This window comes from Thunnus albacares, chromosome 2 (assembly GCF_914725855.1).
Source record: "Thunnus albacares chromosome 2, fThuAlb1.1, whole genome shotgun sequence".
NCBI classification, from domain to species: Eukaryota; Metazoa; Chordata; class Actinopteri; order Scombriformes; family Scombridae; genus Thunnus; species Thunnus albacares.
Window position 1 is genome coordinate 10,531,982 of NC_058107.1, and position 12,199 is coordinate 10,544,180.

At 40.5% G+C, this 12,199-nt stretch overlaps 3 protein-coding genes across 4 annotated transcripts; all 3 read right to left on the minus strand.

Moving 5' to 3' along the window:
- Positions 1 to 1,285: 1,285 nt before the first annotated feature.
- On the minus strand, positions 1,286 to 4,076 carry ctu1 (cytosolic thiouridylase subunit 1 homolog (S. pombe)). The gene is made up of 3 exons (XM_044365476.1): positions 3,903 to 4,076; positions 2,490 to 2,990; positions 1,286 to 2,375 (listed from the first exon to the last, which is right to left on the minus strand). The coding sequence occupies exons 2-3, from the start codon at positions 2,983 to 2,985 to the stop codon at positions 1,840 to 1,842; spliced, it is 1,032 nt and encodes a 343-aa protein (XP_044221411.1). The 5' UTR covers positions 2,986 to 2,990; positions 3,903 to 4,076; the 3' UTR covers positions 1,286 to 1,839.
- Positions 4,077 to 4,802: 726 nt separating this feature from the next.
- On the minus strand, positions 4,803 to 6,711 carry crybb2 (crystallin, beta B2). Of its 2 annotated transcripts, none has more exons than XM_044336329.1 (6): positions 6,574 to 6,711; positions 6,121 to 6,208; positions 5,846 to 5,964; positions 5,507 to 5,639; positions 5,262 to 5,404; positions 4,803 to 5,135 (listed from the first exon to the last, which is right to left on the minus strand). In XM_044336329.1, the coding sequence occupies exons 2-6, from the start codon at positions 6,181 to 6,183 to the stop codon at positions 4,967 to 4,969; spliced, it is 627 nt and encodes a 208-aa protein (XP_044192264.1). In that variant the 5' UTR covers positions 6,184 to 6,208; positions 6,574 to 6,711; the 3' UTR covers positions 4,803 to 4,966. The 2 variants fall into 2 exon arrangements, with proteins under 2 accessions (XP_044192264.1, XP_044192260.1); XM_044336325.1 differs by having other exon boundaries at positions 6,568 to 6,711.
- A 3,299-nt stretch (positions 6,712 to 10,010) lies between these two features.
- LOC122970239 (beta-crystallin B3-like) lies at positions 10,011 to 11,993 on the minus strand. The gene is made up of 6 exons (XM_044336338.1): positions 11,902 to 11,993; positions 11,446 to 11,543; positions 11,052 to 11,170; positions 10,817 to 10,949; positions 10,542 to 10,684; positions 10,011 to 10,422 (listed from the first exon to the last, which is right to left on the minus strand). Exons 2-6 carry the CDS (start codon positions 11,518 to 11,520, stop codon positions 10,161 to 10,163), a joined length of 732 nt encoding a protein of 243 aa, XP_044192273.1. The 5' UTR covers positions 11,521 to 11,543; positions 11,902 to 11,993; the 3' UTR covers positions 10,011 to 10,160.
- Between the last annotated feature and the right edge of the window lie 206 nt (positions 11,994 to 12,199).

A 12,199-nucleotide genomic window follows, 5' to 3' on the forward strand; every position in this document is an offset into this window, starting at 1 on the left:
AGGAGAGAAAACATAAATAAAAATGACTTTAATAGCGACAATAAGCATATTCGCCAAACTTTTCAAAGAATAAAAGTGTACCTTGAGGCTTGGCTCTTACATTAAAAGTACTCTATTTCAAACAAGGCCAAGAAGGTACATTTAAAACTTTACACACAGTATACTCTGATATTTGTCTTATTAAGTTTACTGACATTGATATTTCTTGTATCTGTTGTAAACATAATATAGAAACAATTTCTCACCTATTTTGTTATTGTGAAATATCCTAAAAATTTCGGGCAGATCTAGAGTCTTAATGTTTTGAGCTGCTGTCTACTCTTTTAATCTTAAAGATATTATTTGTTACTATGATAATCCAGATGATGGCGCTCTTGAATATCTGATTAATTTCATTATTCTATTTGAAGTTTTTTATTCACAAACAGACATTTTCCAAGTCATTATGTAAGATCTCACCTTTTCTCCTACAACTAAATTCTGTTTAAATCACTCAGTTTACTAAACAACCAAAAAAGTGATAAGCTATGTGTTCTCCTGTTTTTTTATTTTATGTAACTATCTTTTAATATTTTCATTTATGTTCTTCATATGCATTTATGCTATTTAAATCTGATTTGCATGTGCTGCTACTGTTTACCTACTGTTTATCTAGATATAAATACATTCTGTGTTTCTTGTGGAAGATCTGGTGAAACTTGATATGACTTTAGTGTAACCGCAACTACACTCACATCTTTTGGACAGACATGATGAACTTTGTTCACAGTTGTGTTGTTTGGAGTAGGAAAGTCATATTTTAAAGACTGTGATGTTGTATAAATTTGGAAACTTGCTCTTGATATTTGGTAAGTCTTACATTCACACCAGCAAATTCTCAAACCAAAAAACAAACCTCAGTGTATTCAAAGCCACTTTTAGTATATTTAGACACCCAGTCAGAACTGTGAGGACATAACAAGTATACGTATATGTGAAAAACTGTCTCTCATATGAGCGTCACCTTTGGTGATATCTGAATCAGAGAGCTTTTATCCCACTTTTTCTTTATCCTCGTTGTAAATTTCATGTTGTCAATAAAAAAATTTAAAAATTTAAAAAAAACTGTATTAGCATGGTGAGAAAATGTCTGGGTGATCGAGGAGCCTGCATATATTTGGAACATGGAAACATATCGTTTGGAGAGATTAAAAATTTGTTCACATGCAAAAACCTTTCTGCTCATGTAGCATGTTTACTTAGTTAACACTGGGCTTCAATCCATATATTTCAGGAAACATGGGGATAAATGACAGTTATTTATTAAATTATAGTTAGTAAAACACTTTGGAATGTGACCATAACCATCATCATATCCTCCTCATAGACTGGTACATAAGAGGTAGCATAAAATAAAGATATGAAACATGCTGGGACAATGTAGGTCTTAGCACCAAAGCATTCGCATAAACTGAACATTTTCCACTTTCCGCCATCTTGTTTTGTTGTACAGATATTATATTACAACAAAAACAACTGGATACATGGATCATTCAGCTATTATTGAATGGTACCACAAGATAAACACAAGTATCTCAGTGATCAAGGTTAGCAGCTGTAAAACAGCAACAAACTGACTTTTAGTGCTGTGAAGATGCTTCACTGGTCTGAGGGGTTCTAAGTTTTACTAAAATTAAATGTTCTAAATAAAAGGTTCAATAAATATTAGTAATAAATGAAAACAAGATATTTGATTTTGCAGATAAGTTTTCCTCTCATGGAAAAGAAAAACAATTTGGTTTATTCTAAAATTTCATTATATATCTTTAGTCTGATGCTACACGAAAAAGGTCATATTTGTCAAAAGTCTACAGATTTCAGCTTCCTCTCCTCTTTTTCGGTGAGGGGCTGCTGGGAGAGGATTTTGTCATGCAGGCGGTGGTGTTTGCCTATGCCGAGCTTCGGCAGGCCTCGGTTCAGGCCCTCCAGCAGCACACAGGACTTACACAGCGCCTGGCTGGAGATGTAGCCACACCTGCTGCATGTCCCCTGCACAGGCATCTTCACGCCCTCCCGCACAGACAGGTTCTCCCCAGAGTGGATGACATCCATGATGGAGCTGGGCCTTATACTCTCAAGGTCCTTTAAGAAGGTCCTTGCATGGCCACGATAAGCATTGGGAGAGTAAATGCATTCTGTGGAAAAGTAGTCCAACTTCTTAAAATAAGCATACAAAACGATCTCTTTCTCATACGCATATTTGAGGGGCTTGCAGCGCGGTACGACTCCGTCACCCTCGCTGGATGTGGCGATGGCAGTGCAGCGGCGCAGACGAGCTATGTCACCTCGCAAGACGTTCATCAAAACTGTTTCCGCCACATCGTCAGCATTGTGACCTGTAAAAAAAAACACACATTCAGGGAAAATTTTGAGCAAAATATGTATTCTTTGACATCAATGTTAAGGCTGCTCAGTCATGTTTCAAGGTTGAAGTTTATGTTTGGGCTTACCTGTACATATCTTGTCCACTTTCAGCATGATGGCTCCTCTGTCTAGCGCCTGTCTTCTGAACACTCCACAGAAGGTGCAGTTATTTTTCAGTCCCACTTGCTTCACTATAGCATCCATAGTCCAGCCATACAGCTCCTCATATGACACAATCTTCAGCGGCAGCTCATACTGCTGCTGGTTCCTCTTCACCGTCTCCAACGAGTCGTCTCGATAACCAGTGATTCCCTCATCCACAGAGAGTAGCATAAGCTCGAGGCCATAGCTGTATCGCTCATTCAGGAGCTTCATCACGTGAGCCAGCACCGTGGAGTCTTTTCCACCAGAGGCAGCGATTCCTACCGTCTCGCCAGGTTTAAACAACTTTGCTGCCACGATCGTCTGATGCACCTCCTCCTCAAAGGCCCAGAAGAAGCACTCCTTACAAAGTGAGTGACCGGTTTTTGGACGTCTCAGCACGGCACGCTTGTCAGCACAGCTGCTGCACAGGACAGGCATCTTGGCTGTAGGCAAAAGTTTGTTGAAAACTTTAACAGGGGTTCCCATGTCAAAGGCCTCCAAATAAATAAGACATCCACCCACAAAACCCCGTCTCATTGCTGCAGATGCTTTATTACAGGTGACGCACTGTTTATAGTGTGGATGGATAGATCTGTGTAGTACAGGAGGAAACCTTTTTCTCTTTCATTATCATTCACTGTCATATCACATCTTAACACTAGTCTCCCATGTAACATTAAGTGATCTTGTACTGTTCTTCAAGTAAGAGTGTCCCTACAATCCCTTTATGTAGGGACTCCATCACTTCTCTATAATAATACTTTGGGAAAGCTCTCATCAGGAAAATACACACATAACTGGAATTTAGACTCCTGCATTATTACATTTACATGATAAATGTCATAGATATAAAGTGATGTACTAATAAACTTTATTTTTATTTTGCTGTTGATGGATTATACTGTCAAACAAAGGAGGAGCGACTTCACCCACAGACAAACTCTACAACGACACAGTTAAGGTTAGCAAGATGTTCAAAGTGTTTTTAGAGAAAGATGAAGTGAAGAGTGGAACTAAAAGTTCATTAAAACGTCTTCAAACATCGTCTAACAGGAGTGTACGTTTAATCATTTAATTGCCATAATGTTGACAGTGAATCTTCGCTGTATACGGTAAATGTGAGACTGTCTCAAGAACAACAAACAACTGTCGGTATTAAACTGGTTGTGACACTTTTTACTGAGTGACACATTCTATAATTAAAGCTCACGAAAACAAAACGGCAATTATTCAGGTTAGGTAAAGTTTTTTACCAAACTCAGTTTTACCAGCCGGTCAACATTAAACGTGTTTCCAGGTCGAGCTAAGCTAGCCAGTAAATTAATCTCGTTTGTTTTAGATTAACATTTTCATACCACGTTTCCGATGAGCCGAGGTCTGAACTGAGGAATGTAGGGAGAAAGTACACCAGGAAAAACGCTAAAAATATAGACCCTCGTACTTAAACGACACATGTGTTTAACGAACAACTAAACTAGCATGTCGTTTCATCACGTTTGCTCTTCTTCACGGGAAATACGGAAGTGACGCTAGTTTAAAGTCCCTGCAGCGCAGCCTGTCGGTTGGAGATGGTCACTACACACCAAACAGCACTACTGTCAGCCCTGAAATCTCTAAATCCTCTCCGGTACAGTATCAAAACGTACAGAAATACTCTGCTTGGAATAATGATGTTTGTCTGATATGGCTTTCCCACAAAAAAGTATAATTGCCACTTTAAAATCCTTAAAATAGCATCTTCTCCTTCTCCCTCATTAAAAATCGGTTATGTAGGCTATGTAAATATAGCCTATTTAATTTCAAAAGTTTAACTGCTGATACAACATGTTTAGTCTATTCTCAGTGTGTGTGCACTGTAGGCTTCATGTTTCTACATCACACTTGTGTAAGTTGAATATTGGACCAGAATTGGCTCCAAACTAGTTGTGATGTTATAAATCCTGCTCGTAGGACCACGCCTTAACATCAGATTTTCAGTGATCACATAGAAACTTTCCACTTTCAGCAGCTGAATGTGAAAACAGTCTTCTATTGTCAAACTCTTCACACACATCATTCTGCACAATGAAGCTCAAATATCCAACCGTAGAAACAAGAAGAACAACACATTTTTGAGTGGAGGCAATCTTTAATTAATATAAATCAGTGTTTTTGACATAACTTTAAATTTGCGTATGATTTCCCTTTTAGATCTTGGTGAAGAACTTGTGCAGATGGGTGTGCAAAACAGAAATGAATCACATAACCAAGTGAAATGTAAGCAATAAGGATTTATTAATTTGCTTCAATTGATGTCACTATTGCAACAGCTGCAATAGGTATCAAAATGCAATTTGGTGTAGATGAGGGACAAGGGTTCGCTGCTGGTAGGGAGTAAGCCTGCAGAGGTCAGGGTTCATGATAGGAAAGAGTCATAAGCTTAGTTGACGGGGTGAAAAGCACCCCTCTGATGCCACTGCATGTCTCTGATGCGCCGAACCGACTGGATCTGAGGAATCTGGGCTCCAAACTCAGCGCTGTCCTTATACTCGCCCTTTTCAAACAGGTACTGATAACCTCTGTAGCCTGGATACTGGTAGCCCACCCAACTGGTGCGCCAGGAACACAGAGAGGGACAACAGATGGGAGACAGTTAGAGGGGAAAGGATAGTGGCAATAGACATGTAGCAGCTATGTGCAGTATCACACAACATCTAGTGGGATGATGGACTTACGTGCCACTCTGAACCCTAACAGAGGAGACCTTCTCCTGGTAGCCGTGTGCGTGGAAGCTGGGGACATCGTCATCTATGATTTCTATCTTCTTCCCTGCAAAGCTGGGGTTTTCGTAAAGGACAATCTTGTGCTCCTGGCTGTCCTGAGAGAGGAACAAAGCATTGACACACAGTGAGTGATTTGTTGAGCAACTGATAGGATGGCTGATGGGGGTGTAAGTAACAGTTAAAAGCTGCTTTCTTACCACTTTAATTGGGCGGAATGCAACAATGGTGTCACTGCGCCTGCTGTTGGTCCAGGAATCCCAGCGAGGATACTCCCCCTTCTCAAACACATACTGCTCCCCCTTACAGTTAGGCTGCTCGTATCCCACCCATCTGAGGGGACGAGGAGAAAGAGATGGAGGGTTGTGGTTGGTGCAGGAGCAAAATGACAGCTGGTGTAATCTATGTATCACATGTTATTTTGGTTTTTTTCTGGCCTTTTATTTCCCCCCTCTTTCTCTGACTTGCCCACTGTCTCTCTGTGTTGTTGGATTTTAAATCATTTTCTAGTTTTCTGTCTGTCTCTGACCCACACTCACGGTCCACAAAGCACCAGTATGGAGCCCACTTTCTCCACGCCTGCTTCCTGGAGGTTGTTACAGGGACCAGTCAGCTCATGGCAGCGTCCCTGGAAGTTTTCCTGCTCATAGATAACCAGCTGCAAAAGGAGAAAAAAAAAATCTATTTGGTCTCAATTTAAAGTGTACAAATCCAAGAGGGACACATTGGATGATTGGAATATGCAAGAATCAAAATAGGAATTGCCAACTCTAAGGAGAAAACTGGAAATTGTTATCAAATCAGTTTGTCTAACCTTAAACGCACTGGTGCCTGGCTGCTGCTGCTTGGATGCGGGGTTCTGGTGATCTGTGGCCATAGTGAATGGATCGGCAAGGATGAAGCTGAAAAAAACACACGTAAAAGTATAACTGAATGATTGTTTCTGATAAATATCAACAGATGTCCAAATGATTCGTGAAAGTTTTATATCTTTATATTTAAAATATGAGCAGGTCAAACTGCTGTTAATCCCTCTTTCATAGATTTGGTTTTCTCATGTATATTTATATAAAAGTGTCCATCCATCGCCATCCAAAACAAGTTTCTGAAGCCTTTTGAACACAGAATTACAGCAATGCAATGTGGGATAAAGTTTACATAGATTAAACCTAAAACATAGTTGCAAAAGGAAGAAAATGTTTTTAAAAATTTATAAAAGTAAACTTAATAAAATACAGAATGACGGACATAAACTGCTTACCAGTACCTGTCTGTGCCAGTGTGTTTGTGATGGCACGATGAGCTCAATATATACGGGGCGCCCAGGGGTGGAAACTCTGCCAACAGTACCCACAGTGTCCAAGCCAGCCTGCAGATCGGCCTGCCATAGGCCCAACACACTGAAATGAGGGGTCACAGTGTAGCCTGCCCCCACCCCGGGGTGTCACACTCCCACAAAGTTATTTCATTAGTAGTCAGTTTTACCCAGCCAGTCATTGTTCGTTATCCACATGATTCAGCACAAACAGTGCCAAGAGTCCCACACCTACAATGAGAGTGAGAGAGAGAGAGGGAAGGACTGTAAAAAGATGGGTTTTACTTTGTTAGAGAGACTAGGACAGTCTGAATACTGCTGAATATTTACACAACTGGAGGTTTATTATATTTTACTTCTAGAAAACACTAATATTGTTCCATGTAGAAATCCATTGCCACTGCTGAATGGAAAGATTAAAAAAAAAAAAAACCTGCTCCAAAGGTTAAAAAGTAATCATTAAAACTTGTTGACCCCACGTGCCATCTTTCCTCCTGTTGGCAGAAAAAACAACGTGACAGCCTTTTTAAAAATAAAATTCAAACAACATATTTCCTAATTCAGTTAGTTTTAATTACCTTGAATTTGTATGTGAACAATCCTGCAAGGGGACAGGCAACTCTGTTGAAGCAGAGATGTTGTGCGAAAACTCAAATGTGTATTTAGGCATGTAACTAATCAGTTTAATGTAAATAAAGGCATTGTGGCAGAGAGGGCATTGTGTTACTGCTGTGGACAGATGGACACATGGTTTCAGGATGCTTTCAATGGAATTGTATTGTTGTGCAGCGGGACGGCCTATTACAATGGTGAGCAGGGGCAGGGGTAGGGGGTAAACATGCTTTTACTCAAATACTGTGCTCGTATATACTGGTACTTTGAATAGTAACAGTTTGTGAAACTTAAATTCCACTATCTATACTTTTTTATTTCACCAGTAAAAGTCACTATTGGTCAGTATTTGCTTTGCAGAATGAGAGTTTTAATGTAATATTGTAACATAAATTCACAAAATATGATGTAGTTTAAACAAGAAAGCAGTATAATGAGTAGTTAAACTCACTAAAATACTGCAACAGTGATTTAGACCTATAGAGCACCTACCAAAAATGATGTGACACCATGAAAAGAAATACTCCTGACAAAAAGTAATTATATTTTAGAACATTCTTTTATTTTTGGGGGCACTTCACTGATTTTATACATGAAGTGTACTCATTATGAGGGGTACTACTCAGGTCAGGAAGGTCTATAATGAAGGATGCTATTAAGTTGCATTATGTGTAATGTAGAATACAGTATTAGACCCATACAGGGGGCTAAAAGTCTGGATATCTCGGCTTCTGCTACTTCAATTGTGACCATTCTTTTTTCAGATGTCTCATTTGTGTACCCCAAATTTATGAGAGTGCAATATTCAAAAAGAAAGTCATGAAAGAATTACAATTGCAAATGTAGACCTATTGATAAAACTAATTGTTTAATTCTTATGGGTCTTTAGGCAGCAAGCAGTACTGTCTACATCAGTGATGATTAACATCATGGCGGTACTTTATCCTTAAACAAACAACTGAGCACCCGGCTGGCTACAGGGGCGCTGAACTGACCTCTGACCAATATGAACAAGTGCATAAAGATCAATACATGTAAGAGACACAAAGCCAAATCCAGGTTTCTGTGTCTTCTTGTAGTTGTGTAGTCTTGTAGTTATATTCCCAAAACACTAAGAGGAGCCATATTATACAAATTTCTGTTGTTTTATAAAAGTCTGTTGGCTACCTCAAATACCAGTTTGATGGGTTTAACAGAGTATATTATATTGTACTGAATAAAACTGATGTAAAATGCAAGTGCTTGATACATATGGAGACTGTGAGGAATCTGGGCATCACTTTCCTTAAACTATCCAGGTTATATTATGTGAAATAGTTCAGTGAACTGTTTGTCGTTCAGTCAAATGCTGGTTCATCATCTGAATAAATCTCATATAATATACATAGTCGAATGTTTGCTCAGTTTGAGAGATGCTTAATATTGTGGAATCATCTGGTAAAAATGTGCTGCTTAAAATATTCTAGGTGGTTTCTATTTTGTTAGAATATATTTTCACTTCATTACACTTAATTTAAATTCAGTTTAATTGACACAAGAAAAAAACTGTATGACAAAGTACTGGCTTATTATTTGTGCTGTTTCTGAGTTTACTGGCTAGGTTTTGGCTGTGCTTTGCACTTCTTATTGCAGAGGCGAGAGACTCGAAATCTTGCGTTCATGAAGAATATATGAGATTGTTTGTGTATTAAGGGTTCTGTCAAATAATTTAAGGCTCCAAAAAAACAATTTAACTCTTCTGTGGTGCAACCTTTGTGGGTGTTGAAGCATATGTCAAAAAGGCTGTATGCTACATAGTGAAAACCACTGACTTATGTGAAGGACTGACATGTGATTCTACAGGACATAAATAGTCCAAAATACACTGACAATAATGACTTGATACCCTTACTAAATGCTTCTTAGAGCTCTCTCACTGACTCAGTATGGTAGAGTTTAGTCTCCTACATTGTGCTAGCTAAAGGGTCACAGCTGGGGGTCTGCATGTCTTTTGCAAGTATTCAAGATGCCATCTAGGGGATGACATATGATGGTTTGATGAAATTTAATTTATTCTCTGTTTTTTGTCTATTTAGGCTCTAAATTATCGAATAAAGTGTGTAGAAAAAGACTCTTCTGAATCATGTTATGTGGGGAGTCATTTCCATTTTAGAATATTACATCAACATCCACTGAATAATGGTTTGCATGTGGAGTTTTATGTCGTCATAAAAAGTAATAACATCTGCAGATGGAATCTATTTAGATAATGCCACATAGATCTTGACTCATTTTCAGATGGTTAATATTTAACTTAACAAAACTATGTAAGTTTTGAGATACTTTTCAATATTTACAGTATTGTTAAATACAGTTAATCCTGATGACCATTTCACAAAGCATCAGATGGACAATGATGACTATGGGAGGGAATGCAGAGCACTCTGTTTTAATAGCAAGCATACATACAGTATGACATCATCTCCATTGCTGTTAAGCAGATGCGTATCCACATATTCACTGAATAAGTCATGTGCTCCTAAAGCTGAGGATTTGAGCTGTCTGACTAAACTGTGAATACACAAGCGATAAAAGTGACACTCATGACTTTAAAATAGATTCAATTAAAAGCACATCTGCAGTTTATCTGGCTACATTATTTCCACATACAGTAGATGTTTCTCCTAACTTTACCGATTGTGGTTCCCCCAAATCTCTATATCTCAGTTAATACCCTTTTCACCTCGCCACCTCCACTTTGACTTACAACTATAACATCACCAACAAACAGGGCCAAATCGAGGTCAAACAACTTTTATTCGCCACTGAAACATGCATGGCACTCCTCACTGAGCACAAGCAGCGTTTGCCATGGTTAGGTTAAGGCAGGAGGCAGAAGAGGCTGTAAGAGGGGGAAGGGGAAGGGGGGAGGCAGGTGAGGATCCTGCTCAGCTGGCTCCAGCTGTGGCAGGGGGGGCAGGTGGTGCTGGGGCGGGGTCAGGGGCAGGGTCAGGGCCAGGGGCAGGAGCTGGAGCCGGAGCTGGGTCTGGAACAGTGAAACAGCCCCTCTTGTGCCACTGCATGTCCCGCACACGTCGGACAGACTGGATCTGGGGCGCGGGGGCCTCCCAGTCGTTCCAGTGCTTGAAGTCTCCTCGTTCAAAGATAAACTGGCGCCCCCTGTAGCCTGGGAACATGTAGCCAACCCATCTGAAAGAAGAGAATACACACAAACTGTGAACACCCGAGTTATTTGCTTGGAGTTGAGGAGGTAAAAATGCAAGAGTGAGATATGGATGAAAGGCGGATGGAGGGAGGGAGGATCTTACGTTCCGTTAAGAGCCTTGACGCTTGCTACACGATCCTGGAAGCCATGGCCCCACAAACTGGGAACATCATCATCAACAATCTCCATCTTTCTACCAGTAAATCCTGGGTTCTCATAGAGGTGTAGCTTGTGCTCAGCACTGTCCTAAAGTGGAGAGACGGACACAGTGATACTTGATGACAAGGCAAAACAATTGTGAAGTTATGAGTTCAAATAAAAGCTATTTGAAACCCTGCACATCTTTATGTCAGAAGAGATTTCAGACGAGTCACCCACCACTTTGAGTGGCCTTAGAGACAAGAGGGAGTAGCTGTTCTGGCTGTTGGTCCAGGTATCCCAGCGTGGATACTCGCCCTTCTCCAGAATGAACTGCTCTCCTGTGAATCCATGTCGGTCATAACCCACCCAGCTGAGAGGGAAACAAACACATTTATGTTAAGGCGGCTCTATATTTTAAATCCCGAACATGTGAATTTCACAATCTCTCTCTTATCAAGAGAAGATTACTTACGGTCCAGACTCAACTATCACAGAGCCGACCTTCTCAAGGCCCTTCTCTGTCACATCTTTACACTCTGCGGAAAACTCTGCCTTGCAGCCCTGGAAGTTCTCAAACTCAAACAGCAACACCTGGATCACAGAGAGAAACCATACAGGGGGATAGTTACCAGCAAGGCACCAGAGGAAGCTTTGATAAAGGCTTTCATAAAGTAGTTCAAATTCTCCACTGTGGTGATGATAGAGAAAAAGTTAAAAGGAAATGAAAAAAGAGAGCTGCAGCATTCAGATGGGGCAACAGAATACTTCATATGTTTTGCTGCCTGTTCACTGCTCTGTATAATAATATAGCAATAAGCAAGCAGTCAGATTTCTGTATAACTGTGTGCAGATGGTTGTTCCAGTACCTTGTATGTGGCTCCTGCTCCTCCCTGGCTCTTCCCAGCAGCCAGCTGCTCCGGGGCACTCTGCTGCTCCGACATCCTCCTGATCCACTGCTCCTCCACTTTTTGGCAGCAGCAGACACACAGACAAAGCACCATCCATCATGTACGTACAAGCACAAACAGATATGCACAGAGGACGACAGCTCAATGTCACAGTTGTAATTTATAACCCATCCTTAAATAGAAGTGTACTCAGTTCGTATATGTTTAGAATATTTGACTTAAAAGTTAAAGTAGAATACAGATTACAGCCTAATTCTTTAAAATAAAATAGTCCTTCATTAGGCTCCATTGCAATACATGATACTAAAATTCTCCAAAATGGTCTTCACTCATGCAGCATCATCTAACTCCATCGCATTGGAATCACTACACCGACTACTGTTGATTCCTGTGTCCCCAGAATGAGGCTTTTACCTGGGTATGACTGCTAGGAAGTGGTAGTGTCCCTCTTTTTCGGTGCCACTTGGTGTTTGGTGGGGATGAGCCATTAGAGGGCAGAGACGGGGGGGTATTTATGGTTTATTTCTGGCCACAACAGCAGAAAAGGTGGAGCTGTTGATACAGCAAGTCTGTCGCTCACATTGTGTCCGTAACGCTGCCTCTCAATAGGCAGCTGTGTTGGCACACGCTGCCCTGCCTGTCTGCCTGCCTGCCAGCAAGCACTGTGTGCGGGCACAGGGAGAGAGAGCCAAGAGGATTCAGCAAACAGCCC